This window comes from Canis lupus, chromosome 28 (assembly GCF_003254725.2).
Source record: "Canis lupus dingo isolate Sandy chromosome 28, ASM325472v2, whole genome shotgun sequence".
Classification (NCBI taxonomy): domain Eukaryota; kingdom Metazoa; phylum Chordata; class Mammalia; order Carnivora; family Canidae; genus Canis; species Canis lupus.
Window position 1 is genome coordinate 11,918,873 of NC_064270.1, and position 16,959 is coordinate 11,935,831.

General features: G+C 38.5%; 1 protein-coding gene across 3 annotated transcripts in view; it reads right to left on the reverse strand.

Annotated features, from left to right (window-relative positions):
• The window catches only part of HPSE2 (heparanase 2 (inactive)), a 631,399-nt gene that overhangs the window by 214,087 nt on the left and 400,353 nt on the right, over positions 1 to 16,959 (reverse strand). For all 3 annotated transcript variants that reach the window (XR_004810045.2, XM_025466850.3, XM_049102998.1), the window contains exon 6: positions 9,276 to 9,323. Coding sequence is in view for 2 of the 3 variants with exons in the window: in XM_025466850.3 (XP_025322635.1) it covers positions 9,276 to 9,323 (48 nt within the window). In the remaining variant the exon portion in view is untranslated. The remainder of the gene's footprint in view (positions 1 to 9,275; positions 9,324 to 16,959) is intronic.

Sequence of the window (16,959 nt, forward strand, 5' to 3'; positions counted from 1 at the left end):
TGTGAAATAAGTTCATTTCGGGTCTGGGATGTCATTGTCCACTGTGATTATGAACCATATCAACCTACACCTGGATTGATTGAAACTCAATAAGGCAGTGTTTCCAAGCTTTGCTCCACATCATGGTCATCTGGAGTTTTTAAAAATCCTGTGGCACCATACACTGTGTGCTCTTTTGTGTCTGGCTGTTTTCACTTGAGAGTAATGCTTTCAAAGTCCATCCATCCTGTAGCAAATACAGAGCTTCATTCTTTTTATGAATACTATCCTATTGTATGGATACATCACATATCATTTATGTATTCATCCATTGATGGACATTTGAGTTACTTCCACCTTTTGGCAAGGTGGATAAGAATAAACAAATTTACAGAGACAGAATTAATTCAGAGTGATGGTTGCGAGGGTGGGGAGAAAGGGAAAATGAACTGCTTAATGAGTGTGGGGTTTCAATTTGATGTCTGGAATTATATGTGACCACTGCACACCACTGTAAATGTACTTAATGCTACTGAATCATACCTTTTTAAATGGTTACAATAAAAAAAAATTAAGACTTTTTTTAATATTTATTTATTTATGATAGTCACACACAGAGAGAGAGAGAGAGAGAGAGAGAGAGGCAGAGACACAGGAAGAGGGAGAAGCAGGCTCCATGCACCAGGAGCCCGACGTGGGATTTGATCCCAGGTCTCCAGGATCGCACCCTGGGCCAAAGGCAGGTGCCAAACCAGGGATCCCCTAAGACATTTTTAAAAAGCCAAGAATCCCAAAGAAGGAAAAAAAAAGAAAAAAGAAGAGAGAAAAGCAAAAATAAAGATAAAAAAAGAAAAAAAGAGAGAAGAAAGAAAAAAAGGGGGGATCTGAGAGATGGTGGTGGTGAAGAAGTTGTAGTGGAGGGAGAATGTAGTCTACCTGAGGGGTCCTAGAGGGTGATCCTCTTGGTTCTGAGTGTATTAAGTTCTGTATGTTAGAAGATGCTCAGTCCCAAATTTATATAAACCAGCAACACAACCAGCAAAAAGCCTCAACATAGGGATGTCTGGGTGGCTCAGCAGTTTAGCGCTGCCTTCAGCCCAAGGTGTGATCCTGGAGACCTAAGATCAAGTCCCACGTCGGGCTCTCTGCATGGAGCCTGCTTCTCCCTCTGCCTGTGTCTCTGCCTCTCCCTCTCTCTGTGTCTCTCATAAATGAATGAATGAATGAATGAATGAATGAATGAATAAATAAATAAATAAAATCTTTTAAAAAGAGAGAGAGAGAGAAAGCCCCAACATTGACCACCAAAACATAAATGAGATAAAAGAGGGGGGCAGAATGGGATTGAAGAGAGAATATAATCTCACAGAATGAACCAGCATGGTATACCACTTGGTTCTGGGTGCATGCTGGTCATGTTTTAGAAGGTATTAACTTTTGCCATTGTAGAACAAAATGAGGCAGAGAAAACAAAAAGCACAAAACAAAACAAAAAAACATATCTTGTATATCTCCCAAAATTGAATTGAGTATATTGAAGGGAATCTGGAAGTGGAAAATATATCTAAGACATGTAATTGTAGAAATATGAAAGTCAAAAAGGAAGAAACTTAAAAATGAAGAGGTGGTAAAATATTGTAGTTAAGGTGGGAAAAGAGAAAAAATATTGGAAAATTTTAGACTCCTAAAAAAACTAGTTGTACTGGAAAAGGAGGGGAGCAAAGGAAGGGTACCCTCTAGTTCTATGTACCGTAAATCCCTTGACTTCCCTGGAGCTTTCCAGTGCTGCTTGGTCAACAACTTGCTCTTCCTCTGTCCTTGCAGCTGCTCTTCTAGGGGAGGGGCCCCGCTGTGCTGATTCTCAGGTGTGTGCACCTGGGGGAGCTGCCCCACCCCCCCGCCGGGTGCCAGGCTCTGTGGGAGCTGTTGACGCCGGGAGGCCTCTGTTCCCTGGCAGCCCCGCCTCTCCCAGGCACAAGGTGCAACAAGGAGGAACACCACCACTGGCGGCGGCCAGCCCTCCAGCCCTGGAGTCAGCTCCCGCAGTAACTCCCGCAGCTCCCAGTCTGCAGGGGCCTGCGCAGCTCGGGGGGCGCCCGGGGCAAGAGCGTCCTCGCTGTCCTGGGCCCTCCCCACCTCCGTCTTGTCCCGGGGGAGTGCAGGGTCCTGGGCAGTGTCCCCCGAGCCCCGGGTTCCCGGGCCTGTGCTGCTGGAATCGCGCTCCCGGGCTGCGGCTCCCGAAGGCAGCAGGACACAGCCCCCTTCCCGGGAGCCCCCGCCTGCCCCCCGGCTTCTCCCCGAGGCCCCGCCGGGTGCTCCAGCCCTTTACCAAGATGGGCCCGGGTGTGTGGGGCGCTCTCCCCAGGCGCCCCTCCTGTTAGTGACCCCGGGACCCCGAAGGCCCCACTGCCCCTCCTGCTGTTCTGTCGGGTTTCCCTGCTGAGCACTTTTCTGTCTGGGAAGAATCCGGTGCGGAGTTTTAAAGTTCCCGCTTCGGGGATCCCTGGGTGGGTCAGTGGTTTAGCGCCTGCCTTTGGCCCAGGGTGCGATCCTGGAGTCCCCGGATTGAGTCCTGCGTCAGGCTCCTGGCATGGAGCCTGCTTTTCCCTCCTCCTGTGTCTCTGCCTCTCTCTCTCTCTATGTCTATCATAAATAATAAATAAATATATATTTTAAAAAATAAAGTTACCGCTTCTCCAGGGCTGGGCTTTCCTGTCCCGGAGGCTCTCGCCCCGTTAGCCCAGCTCCTCGTGGGGCCCCTCCCCCTACTTGGTTCTTTCTTATTTTATTTTTTTCTGCCTCCTACCTTGCGAAAACCTTTCTTCTGTAGCATTCCAGCTGTTCTCTCTTTAAATCCCAGGTCGAATTCCTAGGTGTTCAGGATGATTTGAAAGTTATCTGGGTAAGTTGGTGGGGACAGGTGAGTTGAGGACCCTACTCTTCCGCCATCTTGCCCTGCTCCCCACCCTTATTATACTTTTAATGTCTGTGGGATCTACAGTAAGAATCCTTTTCTTTCCTGATACTGATAATTTATTTCCTCTCTCTCTCTCTCTCTCTCTCTCTCTCTCTCTCTCTCTAGTTTTCAAGTTTGCTGATCTACTCAAAGAAACACTTTTGGCTTTGTAAATTTTCTCTCCTATTTGTCTGTTTATGTAAGTGTTTCTCCTTTTCTAATTACACATACTAGATGTAAATTTCCCTCTAAGTTCTGTTCTTGCTGAATCCCAGAAATCCTGATAAAATATCTTCATATATATTTCAAAATAATTTTTACTTTCTTTCAGGATATTTTATTTGATCCATAGGTTATTTTAAAATGTATAATTTAATGTCCATATACTTATGTGTTTGATAGATATTTTTGTTACTAATATCTAACTTAATTTCTTTGTCATCAAAAAACATTTTGTGTGATTTCAATGCTTTCAAATTTATTGCAAATTGTTTTACAGCTGATCACATGGTTATCTTGGTGAATGTTCCATGTGAATTTGAAAGGAATGTGTGTTTAGTTGTAGTCTACAAATGTCCATTAGGTCAAACTGATTCATAGTATTACCCAAATCTTCTATATACTTCCTTTATTTTTAAATTTTTATTTATTTACTTTTTTAGACAGTGAGCAAGAGAGACCATGAGCAGGGAGAGAGGCAGATGGAGAGGGAGAGGCAGACTTCCTTGCTGAGCAGGAAGCCTGATGCAGGGCTCAATCCCAGGACCCTGGGACCATGACCTGAGCCAAAGGCAGATGCTTAGCTGACTGAGCCACCCAGGTGCCTCCATATACCCTTCCTTTAATCTAATTTTCCTATTAATTATTGAAAGAGGTGTTTTTAAATATCCATCTATGACAATGGATTTGTCTATTTTTTACCCATGTGGTTCTGTTAGTTTTTCTTTTGTGTATTTGGATCTCTGTTTTTAGGTACTGCATTAGTTTTCTACTGTTGCTCTAAACAAATTAACAAATAGTGGCTTAAAACAAACCAAACTTAAGTTCTGTAGTTTAGACATTATCATAGATCTCACTGGGTTAAAATCAAGTATTGGGAGGGCTGTATTCATTTCAGGAGTGCTAGGGAAGAATCCATCATTTCCTTGGCTTTTCCAGCTTCTAAAGGCTACCCACATTCCTTGTTTCATGGACCCGTTCTTCCATTTTCAAATCCAGCAATGATGGGTCAAGTCCTTCTCATGTCACATTACCATAACCTTCTCTTCTGTAGTTAAATCTTCCTCCCTCTTCTGTGTTACGATTACATTGGATTCATCTGGATAATTCAGGACAACTTGGATTTACTTTACTTTAGATCAGCAACCTTAGTTCCAAGTGAAACCATAATTTTAGGAATAAAATTTGAACCTTTACTTTTATTGCAGTCTTCTTGGAATGAATACTGTATTACTTCATGTAAAAGAACCTCACAACAGTGTAATTCTATTGGTCCTCCTCCTTTCCTTCTCCTTTGTGGTATGATTCCCATATGGTTTTACATCTACCTATGTTATAAACCCCATGATACAATGTTGTGTTTTTGCATTAGACAGTTGGTTTTTTAGGAAGTAAAGAGGAAGAATAGTCTTTTATGTTTATCTACAAATTTACCATTTCTAATGTGTTTCATTATTTTTTGAAATCTAAGTTTCCCTTCAGATGTTACTACTATTTTTCTATATGAAGAACTTGTTTTAGAATTTCTTATAGCACAAGTCTATTGGCTTTCATTTATCAAAAACATCTTTATTTCACTTTCATTCTTAAAGAATATTTTTGCTAGATATAGAATCCGGGCTTGACTTTTTTTTTTTTCCTTTAGCACTTTAAAGATGTTGTGCCATTGTCTTCTATTCTCCATTGATTCTGATGTCAAATTAGCCATAATTTGTGTCTTTGTTGTCTGTATATAAAGGATGATTTTATCTGAATATTTTGAAGATTTTTTCCTTACCCTTTGTTCTCAGCAGTTTGACTATGCCATGCCAAGGTATTTATTCTTGTATTTATTCTTCTTAGGGTTTTCTTTCTTTTTCTTTCTTTCTTTCTATATTCTTTCTTTCTTTTTCTCAGATTGATTGATTTTTAGAGAGAAAGAGAAGCACGCATGAGCAGGAGGGCCAGAGGGAGAGAGAGAAAATCTCAAGCAGATTCTGTGCTGAGCATGAGGGCTCAATCTCAGAACCCTGGGCTCAAGCTCAGGACCCTGAGATCATGACCTGAACTGAAACCGAGAGTCAGACACTTAATTGTGCCACCCAGGAGCCCCTATCCTTCTTAGTATTTTCTTAGGTTCTTGGTTCTATAAGTTAATGTGGTTCACCAAATTTGAGAGGAGCTCTTGCTTTCTTCAAAAAATTTTTCTGCTTTATTATCTCTTTCTTGCCTTCTGGTCTCTAATTACACACATATTAGACATCTTGATATTGTCAAGGTTGCTGAAGCTTTGAACATTTTCTTCCCAATATTTTTGCTCTGTTCTTTAATTGTATCATTTCTAATGATCTATATGCAAGTTCACTAACCTTTTTTTTCTGTAGTTTCCAATTTCTTGTTAAGTGCACCCAGTGTGTTTTTTGTTTGTTTCTTTTTTCTTTAAAAATTTCATTCAGTTCTTTTATATACATATACATTGTTTTCATTTCCCTGCTGATCTTTCCCTATGTATCCACTCAATACAAACATTTTCCCCTAATTATTTGATTATATTTGCAATAGCTTGTTTAAAATTCTTGTCAGCTAATGATATTACCTAGGTCATTTCAGGGCTTCTATTTATCGCTCATTCTTTTGTCCATGGTCACACTTTCCTGTTTCTCTACATATCTAATAATTTGTAATTGTAAACCGCAAAGTAAATGGATGATATTTGATAGAAACAAAAGAATGTAGGTTTTGGATATAGCAGGAAGTTGGATGAATGACTGATCATCTCGTTCTTGTGGAGCTTCAGTTTATACTTTGTTATGGTGAATCTGTTTCGGTTGTACATTAGATTTAGGGCAAATCCTTAGTCCCAGGACAAGACTTTATTCCTGTGGCATAACTCTCAGTTTTCAATGGAAAGCACAAGGTGTTTATGAAGTCCCTCTAAATTTGTGAAATCCACTTTCCAATCTCTGTCCCTCATGTGACAGACAGCAGCTGAAATTGCTGTTCAACTTTTTCAGATTTCCAGCTGTTATTTTCTACAAGACTCCTTGGGGTCTCCCTTGAATATACACATTGCAGGGATCAGGCAAGAAATTGAAGGAAGTTTATTTGCATATTTGGTGTTTTGCCCATAGTTCCTTCTTTCTGAGAGTTCTACCTTCTGAATCCTGAGACCTCAAACTAATATACAGCCATGTATTTTGTTTGAGTTCTAGCCATATCATACTGGATAGATTCTTAAGTAACCACAGATCTCACTAGCATCATTCACTTCTTTCAAGGATTGAATAACTTTCTCTAGCTTTTGCTGCCTTTTGGTCATTCTCGTGTGTGTGTGTGTGTGTGTGTGTGTGTAATATTTTTTCATCCAGATTTATCATTGATAACTGATACAAACTACTGCACTACTTACTTTTATAATTGGGACCTCATCTCACTAACTCTTGCTGGGTTTTCTGCATGTATTGGGCAGGAGCAATCATTAAGTCATGTATCTTGGTCCTTAAAATAGAAGAGTATGAACTTTCAAATCAAAATAGTCTAACTATATATTACTTCAGACTCAGAGTTCTTGTTGTTCAAGCTCCAAGTTCAATATTCCAGCACTGAATTGATTCTTTTGGCTACCTATATATATAGATATATACTGACAAATTCTGTGTTCTTTTTTTCTGACTATGACTGTGACTCTTGATTTCTTTACATTATTAAGAAATTCACCTCAGCATTTCTCAGGGTTAGAGAAACATGGTATTTGGCTTTAATATTCACTGAATCCTCCTGGCCAGGATTTCCTGGAATTGTTCCATGACTATTCCAAGTCTTGATTGAAAAATGTAGCTGGAAGGAATAAATGGTAGATTCCAGGTGCTACTGTTTGTCCCCAAATGAGTGCTGATCCTGGAGCCAAAAGAAACACAACTCTTTGCCTGATTTGGGGGGTATTTTTAGAGCATTTGCAAACACATGACATTTATCTTGAGAAGTGGCCAATGTTTTAAAAATAGCTAATAAAAAATGTATTTATAAAAATTGAATTTCTCCATTATAAAAAAAGACTGGGCTCACTTTATTCTGTTTGTGCTTTGGAGAGTGTTTGAATATGGAAGAAAACCTTTTTCTGATCCCTCCCTGTCAGTCATTATAACTGAGCAAGCCTTACATTCTTACCCAATAATTTTCATACACTGATTTCTTTATTTCTCCTTACAAACACTTTATATTCTTCAAGCTTCAGCCTTTATGTTACATTATCCAGACAGCCTTTGATGAAAGACACTGAAGAGGATGTGATTTGCTCTAGTAGAATGTAATATTTTCAGCAAAAAATCAGTGTCTTATTATCAAAGTAGTAACAAGAGAATAGCCTTTGGAGTGTGATACATATCTGTGATAGGCTCAACTTTAAGTCCAAAATCTACCACTTTCTGTGTAACGTTTGGATTCTCTACAACTTCCTTTAAGCTATGCAAGAGATGAAATTAGTCTTAAACTCATTTTGGTTGTTGTAAGAATCAGATATGGTAACGCATAGAAGGTTTGGAACAGTTCTTGCCACGTTATTATCATCATTGTTATTTTCCCCCATAGTAAAGCCTCGGTAAACAATTGCCTAAATAAACACTTGTTGAACTAAGTGCTATTGTGGTGGAATAGAAAAACACAAATTACAAAGACAAGTTAGGAGAAAAAACATTATAATTTATGTAAAGTAATTTTAAGCTATGTGAAGTACCATGGAAAGAACAGAGCTAAGAAAGAATTAAAGGGAGGGTGTTTTAGGTAGGATCATTAGGGAAGGCCTCTCAAAGGAGATAACATGTAAATTGAATCTTTAGAGAGAAGGAATTAGCCACACAAAAAATGAGATCATGAGGCAGACATGCATGTGAACTTTCTGAAAAGTGAAAGACCACTAGTGTGGGACACAATGAGTAAGGTCAGGGTGGCACTAGAAGTGATCATAAAGTAGCAGAGGCCAAACACAAAGTACCTTCCTTATAGGCCAGAGTAGAAAGTTTGGTCTTTTGTCTAAGAGCAAAAGGAAGGCACCAAGGGGTTGTAAGCATGGGAATGATAAGATCCCTAGACTTACTCCATCCATGACTCACAAAACAAACTGAAGGAGGATAAGAATTTCTGGAAACATTGTAACTTGATGGTTAGAGAAACTAAGTATAAATGCATAATAAAATATTTTCCATTATGATTGAAGTTTTTAATTGCCAAGAATTAAAAATCCTTTTGGGATAGTTAATACAGGTTTCATCTACTGCTCTTGCTTCTTTCACAACTGTCATGAATCCCAAGAGATACTATGACCCACTTAAAATGGAGGCTAGAGAAGAGAAGTAAGTGAGATAGGCAGACAGGGTTAGAGTAGTTTAGAGAGGTGGTCATAGTTGATAACTATGGGGGCCCATAATAAGAGCACATGACTGAGCTGTGTGGACCACATTAGATGAAAGATGACTTGGAAGATTCTATGGGATAGATTTCTTACAAAAAGGAAGGGCAAGATTTCAGTATAAAATTGGTAAGACATTGTGAGATGCTGACATTCCAGCACCAATACCATAAGGAAACTTTAAGAAAATGTATTTATGTATCAGATCATTACCTTTACAAATTAAGCTACTCTCAGGGTAACAGGTCTTTGCCACTATAAGCTTCTTCCAAGAACACCGGGGTTTATCTTCCTTGAGGATGCTTCATTCTCTTCATATTCCATTTTTTTAAGTTGCTTCATATTAGTTATAATCTTGGCACTAATTAAGACCACTCCCATTACTATAATGAAGTGCTGTTATTTTCACATGATATATTGAGTAATTAAAACTATTTCCTCTCATAGAGAAATTTATTCCCAAGGAAAAGCTTATGAGTAAGTTGTGGAATGCTCAGATTCCCATTACCTGTTCACTGATGACAGAATAATTTAAAAGTATACATAATAGCTGAGTTTTCATTGTTTTCTGTTTTGTTTTTTAAACAACAAAACAAAATTATATGAGTTATTATGCATCACAAGAATAGCTTTGGAGTTAGTTTTAGCTTTTTCTCTTAGATGTCAGCTATAAAGTTTGGAACAATTCTCTTTCATTTCACAGTAGCTATAATAAAAGCAAAAATGGTGAATACCTACTGTTGCCAGGTAACTGCGTCCACTGTGCTTCCTGCTACCTTCATGAATCTGTATAGAACAGAAAAAACAAGAAAAATAAGCTGAGGCATAGATTAGGCCAATCCTTGGGCTAAGATTCCATAGCCATATTTATGGCCTATCCAGAGCTACTGGAAGGTAAACTATACAGAATGTGAAGGTAAGGATACTTTCAGCTCTTCACACAACCTTACCATCTGGAAATCAAGACCCCAATACAGCATGTTATCTATGTCTGTCTTCCCAAGCCCATGCCTGAAGGTTCCCACATCACTTTCCCCATGCATAAAACTTTTTCTCTCATTTTCTATCCTCTAAGGACCCTGAAATCTGCTAGGAAACAAACTATAACATTTCCCAAGGATGGCAACTCAATAGATTCCTTTGAATAACCTCAGGCCTCTCTTTCTGAAGAGAGCATGAGAAAACCCAATTTCATTATATAGGTATAAAGCACTTTCAAATGTGCCCCAGTGATGGGCTGCCATACCTGAATGTAGAAACCTGAGTACCACACAGAGAAATCTTTTTTTTTTAATGTTTCAAGTTTTTATTTAAATTCTAGTTAGTTAAAATATAGTATGATATTTGTTTCAGAAGAAGAATTTAAAATTCATTACTTACATATAGCATAGAGAAATCTATTTCTGAAGCAGTTAAGTAGAGAACCGAGTGTTGTCTGACATTTGCTCAGCTCAAAAGAGAAACCAGACCTGTTTCCTTTCAAAGCACACAGCAAAGCCTTGTTACTAATTCCCCAGCTTCCTGTACTCCTAGAGGTTCTACAAGAACCAAAGAGCTGGGAGGAAGCATCCAAGGCCCCATATATGCTGCAAGAGATCATAAATTGCAAGTCTTTGAATAATTCAACCACTTACTTGCCTCCTTTCTCCCTATCCACATGTTCTGAGGCCAGGGCTATCATGACTAGTATTTGAGAGTTAACACCCAGAAACAGGAAATCAAAAGGAATATCTCAGTTATTTAAGACATTCCTTTCAACCTTGAGACCATGAACGGGAACTTTTCTTCAGACAGAAACAATCTTCCATCAGTACTTCATAACCAAAGAACTCTTCCATTAGGAAGGGAGATATTATTTTGTCAATTAGGTCTTAACACACCCTATCCTAGAATAATCTTGCAGGCAGACACATGGCAAAGGGGTTGCCATGTGCTGCCCAAACAGAGGATCTGCTTTGCCATGATGTGGAAGAATACTTAATTTTTGCAAGATTGGAAGTAAGAGAGAGGATGCCAGGATTGCTGCTTAGCATCAGTGAAGTTTATAAAAGAAGATGAACAAGAAGGAGAGGAGGGAAATGGGGGTGGGGTAGGGGAAAGACAATGGGAGAGGACGAAGAGAAGGGGAGGAGGACAAGGAAGAGGAAGAAGAAATGTGGAAGACAGGAGAAGGACATAGCAGGAGGAGACAGCTTGGCTCTTGTCTATGTCTTGCCTCTTTTTCTCCTATACCATTCAGGAGTCCAGGAACAAGAATATGGGAAATGGAACATAGGGGTGATCAAGGTTTGATGGGCAAGGCTAAAATGTAAATGGAGATTGGAGGGAATATAACACATATTGAGGACTTACTTAGTACCATTTATAGCCATTTACAATGTTATTTCTTATAATTCTCAAAACTGGTTTGTTTGGTAAGGTGGATATTGTTGATTCCATTATACAGATTATTAACCTTCCTAATGGCTAGAGAAGAAGTGGCTCCAGACATCCCGAACAGCCCATTTTTATGGAGTCATGCCACCCCTCCTAGTAGCACTCCTGGGGAAGCAGGGCATGACCAAGCAAAACAATAAATCAGGGCCTCTGCTATAAGACAACCACCATAAAGCCAAGAAGACAGATCTGGGGACAATCAGCTATCAGAGTTTCTATGTGCTGTACTACTGGTACAAACCAACTGCTGTGGGGCAGCAGTCAAGGGAGCAGTTAGCTCTACCCTCTGTAGTGTTAGAAGAGAGAAAAGCATTGAGAAAAGCTTCACGTCACACATGACACTGAATCTAGCAGTGAAAGAAGGATAGGATTTTTCCATGAAGAGCAGGCAATGCAAGGTAGAGTCAAGGTGAGTGTGTTCTCAGGAGTTTATCTTGAATGGATGTCAGGAGACATCAGGTCACTAGCTGCTAGGCTGTGATGCTAAGTCTGGCCTTTACCCCTTAACAACTAGGTACAAGTCTAGCACCCAACGTAATATTGAAAAATACAGCTGGCTCTTTTCATGTATATTTGTTGGATTTATCCCATGTGTAAACAAATGAAGGGGGATCAGATCTGAGTGTCAGGAAGATCACTCTAACTGTGGTAAAGGTGAATGGTACTGGTGTGGACAAACTGGCAGGAGATGACTGTAAAATTGATGAGAGGCTTGGAAATATGAGAATGAAAAAAGACCCATTTAGTAGCACTGGTAGAGCACTCACGGGGATTTGGTGAGTGAATCTGAGTTGGGCAAGGGGCAAAAGAGAGGACCCCAAACTTTTAACTGTAGTAATGCCATTGCCCAAGATGGGCAACCCTGGAACAGACTTTTGATGCTGATATTGGTGAATGTATTCCAATCCTCTTGAATATGCCTCAAAGAACTTTAAGTTAAATAGTCATTGATGATAACAGCTATGCATTCACAAAAAATAAGGAGGAAAAAAATCACTAATGCCCTGCTTGGCTAAAAGGCTCTGGATAGGCAATTAAGAACATTTCTAATTTGGTGTCTTAAAAGTTGAAAACTGGTTCTTCATCGTACTATAATCTGGAGATCCTTGTATGCATTAGATAGTCTGTTCTGCTATAGGTTGATAATTAAGTTCTTAAGTAATTTTCCATTATTAAAGTAGCATTATAAAAAGAATAGGAAAACTAAAATTAGGAACATTTAAAGTAAGGCTAATATTTTCTCCCCTCACATCCTACCCCACATCCCCAAAGAAAACTTATAAAATCTATAAGCAAATATAAAACATACTAGATTCTTTTTTTTAAGATTTTATTTATTGATTAATGAGAGACACAGAGGGAGAGAGAGAGAGGCAGAGACACAGGCAGAGGGAGAAGCAGGCTCCATGCAGGGAGCCTGACGTGGGACTCGACCCCGGGTCCCCAGGATCACACCCTGGACTAAAGGCGGAGCTAAACCACTGAGCCACCTGGGCTGCCCAAAATATACTAGATTCTTATATAGGATATTATAGTTTACAAAGAAATATTTTAAAACTGAATAAAAGAAAAGACCTACCATGATCCTGCATAGGAAATTCAGTTATTCTTCCTAAACTAATTTATGGGTTTAATGAAATTCTAATTTAAAAAATCCCAGCAGATATTTTTGAAACTTTACAAAATCATTCTAATATTCATCTAGAAGGCAAAAATATTCTTTAAAATTGGAAAATGAAGGGACATTTATTTAGAACTACCATATATTAAAATATACCATAAACCCACAATTATTAAAACATTTCTAGGAATTAGAAAGGAGATCTTAGGAACTGGCAAAAAGATTAGGAATTAGTAAGGGTATCTATGTAACAAAGAAGATTTTTTAAAAAGTTATATGTAAGAATTTATTATATGGAGAAGAATTTCATATATGAAAAAATGAATCATTTCTTTAAAGATGCTATGTGATTTGTGGCTATTTGGGGAAAAAATTAAAGTCATATCCTCACCTAAGATTGTATTTTGTATAAGAAATCAAAATAGTAATATAATTTAGTTTCATCGTATTTAAAGAATATCTCAGTTACAATTGAAAATTTGGAACAAATATTATTATCTTCTTAACTTTAGTACCATATTGAAGCAGTAGAAAAGCTGTTTTAGCTAACTTTGAGGAAACACCATTATTAAATATGTATTCACATGAAAATTGCTATAAACTACATTCTTCCTTTTTTCTTCTTAGCAAAATGATGAAACCAACTTCAAACATATGGAAGCATTTCTACACTTATTCTGAGGAGGAAAAAATCTAATATATAAATAATGTCAAACAAAATATGCATTTCCAAATACTACCAAGATGACCAAACATACTCTTGTTTTTTGAGAAGTGTAAAAAACCCATCTCAAATGAGAGAAATATTCTGTTCTAAGAAATTTTTGATATATATTTTTTAAAACTAGAAAAAGAAAAAAAACCCTACAGAAATAATGCATAAAGGAAACTGATGAGACAAAACTCCAAGGATAGACATTATTATAGTCAATGAGTTTGGGGAATTCTCCCCACTTCCATGCTCCTTTCCTGAAAATTAGGGCTCTCTATAACTACCCTGTATCTTTACCATTTCTATCCTTTATTTTTATATCTATATTGGCACTCTGGAAGACAGCAAGTCCATAAAGATCATAATTTTCTTTGTTCAAATCTAACACTGATGGATTCTTCTGCTCTCTAGCTCTCCCTGTTTCTCAGAAACTGGCCCAAACCACATAAATGAATAACTTCAACACAGCTGCAGAATGCTCCACAACAGTAATATTAGAGGTGGAATAACATGCACACAGACTAGTGCTGTCAAGAGTGAAATACCACTGGGAAAGTGAAATTCCATTTAGTATCTGGTATTATCCAAGGATTTTCAGCCATCCACTTCCATTCTAATCCCTAGATTTAGGTCTATGAACGCACAAGTAAAAGATGACCCAGGATGTGAATAACAAAAGGGCAAGATCCTGGTTTTCTAAGGTGGGATGTCTCCATACCTGAATTATGAAGACAGAAATCCTAGAGTATTATCCCAGAGAACAGAAGATGTATGCCCTCATGCTGACATCCAGTCATGCAAAGAAGGATAAGACAGAAAAGGGCAGGGATTGTATCAAAAGAAATTGGCCAGTGCCAGGCAGACCTTTCAGTATTGGGGGATCTTTCCCATTGGAGCCAATCTGCTGCTAAGGAAAAGAACAAAATATCCCCTTTCACTGTGAGAGTTCCTTTTCCTCCCCCAAGAGATCCCAAATCTGGGAGAATTTCTTTCCTTTGTTATCCACCTGCATATATGACGTATCTGAAATATTGTTGAGCCTTCTCTCCCAGGGCATATCACAGCTCTCTCATATAATAAGGCACATCTTTATTCATGGTCTTTGGGGTTTGATTTCTACTTCTGGACCACATAATGCAACGCTGAAAACTGGATTCTGAATTTTGCTCCCAGGAAGGAGGATAAATCCTTCACAGGCAACTGGATGTTTAAATGAGTATAAACTTAAATAAGAGAGAGGTAGTCTGATCTTTTTTTTTTTTTTTCCCTTCTCCACAAAGGGAACTTTGGTTGTGTAACTAGCATGGATAAGATGTGACAGCCATTCTACACAAAGCCTAGGAAAAACCCTCGAGGAAATTACTCATCTTAAGTTACAGCAAACCAGGCATCTTCCATGTGGTCCAAAGCCACTTATGTTTCCATGGCTAGTTATATATTGAACTCTATATATTAGATGTTGCATAGAACAAATGATATATTGATATATCTCTTTCTCTTTCTTTCTCTTTCCTCTCTCCTTTCCTCGCCCTCTCGCTCCCTCCCTTCCTTTTTTCTCCCCACTCCTATTTATATTTAATATTACATTGGCAGTTAGCTGATAAACAGCATGGCTGTTCATCAACTTTAAAAGCTAGTGCAGCTCTCTGTTTGGGTTTCCCTTCTAGCTTACTATTCCCTCAATTTGACAGACTGATAGAGATTTTAATGTACTGGAACTTGAAATGGATGAGACTCTTCAACCAATCTTTCTTGCCAATAAAAGTTACGTCCATGAGGTTTAATTTAAGGGAAATCTTGAGTGAAGAAAGGAAAAAATAAGTTAGCTACCATTTACAGATTGACAGGCATTTGGTAAGTGATTTACATAATGTACAACCCTGTAAGGTTTTATTTTATAGATGAAGAAACTGTGTTCAAGATCACCCAGGTAATAAATTGCAGAGCTGAGATTCATTTTGAGTCTAAAGCCCTTGTTTTAGCCATGCAGAGATAGCAAATTTGTGATGTGTGTAGTGCAGTCTCCTTTTTCTGAGCCCATAGTAGATATTGGTAATAGATCTCAATATTGTCTCATTAATCTCATAATTGAACTGTGAATCCTTCTAAAGACAGGGTACCAGGCACTATTACCTGCAATGGAGGCTATTTGCTGCTAGTGGGGAGTTAAAAGGAGGGAGCCTATAGGACCATGTTTGGAACAAAATGGAGGCAGATATGAGGTAATAATACATAAAGGACAAAATAAGTTTGCTTGATTAAATTGAAGGCAAATGGCAAAGGGGTGGGGAATGATGAGATAAGATGTTGAAACAGACCTGGAAGTCTACAGCTAGAGCTGGAAGGCACTTGTTAGGGGAATATTATTATAGACATGTCTTGACAGTCTAAAATGCTGCTAAGGAAGTCATAAAGATTTGGATTCAAACAAAGAAGGCTATAACTGATCTGATATGATTTGCCCTGGCTGTGGAGCCTGATGGAAAGGAGAAAAAAAATGCATCAAGATGTCATGACAAATTTCACATGTAAAGCTAAACTTTCCAAAAGCTCAAGCCTTCGTATTAAGCTGAATTTAGGAGAGTGAACATTGTGGAACTAAAGTAGAAAAGGATTATATTTTTCCTGGTATGCTAGACCATGTGACTTTGTTAAAAAAAAAATGAAGATTCAAGAAAATAGTAGTAAGACCATAAGCCCAGGAGTCAGAAAGATACTTGATTTAAGACTTGGTTCCACAGCTTATTAGTCATGTGCCCTTGGCTACATTGTTTAATCTCTCTAAACCATTTCAAATGGAGGGAACAGCACCTATTTCTCAAAGGCCTTGTGAAGATTAACAAAATAACACACATGAGGGAACAAGGGGACTGTCTGGCATACTGTTGGCACTCAATAAATATGAGTTTGATAAAAATTTAACATCTGTGCACCTCCATTCCTTGATCTGTAAAACAAATATAATAAAATCAACTCTGCTTATATTACAGGGCAGTGGTTCTCATGCTTTGGTGTGCAAAGAATGCCTCAGAGTTGCTGTTCAAAATCCAATATCCATCCCCCACATTCTGGTTTGGTAGGTCTGGGCTGGAGCCTAAGAATCATGCTGCATTTTTAAGAACTCTCCAGGCGCTTCTGATGCAGGAGGACCATGGGTCACACCTTTGACAGATTCTGATCTTAGCAATGCCTGTTCAAGTAGGCCATATCTTAGCAGTGCCTATTCGGGTAGGCCATTCTTGGAAGAGAGGGTAGGATTCTAAGTGATAGTAGAAGAAAAAAATGAGAAAATAAATGAAAAAAAAGAAAGTGAGGAAGAATATTTCCTAAGACCATCTGTGTCAAATCTAAGTCTATGTCCCGGGACTCCAGCTTCCTTTTCCAATGTTCTTTCTAACCCCCATCTGACTTCTCTGATATTGAAGGAAGAGAAAACCATTTCATTATAATGACAATAATTGATGACCTTAGGTTTGGGGAAGAATTAGGTTGTTCCTCTAATCAGGAAAGAAGTCCTTTCCAGAAAAAAAATAAAAGAAAATAAAGCAAGTTTAGAAGTAGTAGTCACTATCACAATGCTTAGCTAGGGAGCAGACCCTTGCAGTAGCCAATGCTTCCTTGTTAATGAGCACTGAACAGCTGCTGGGGGCCTT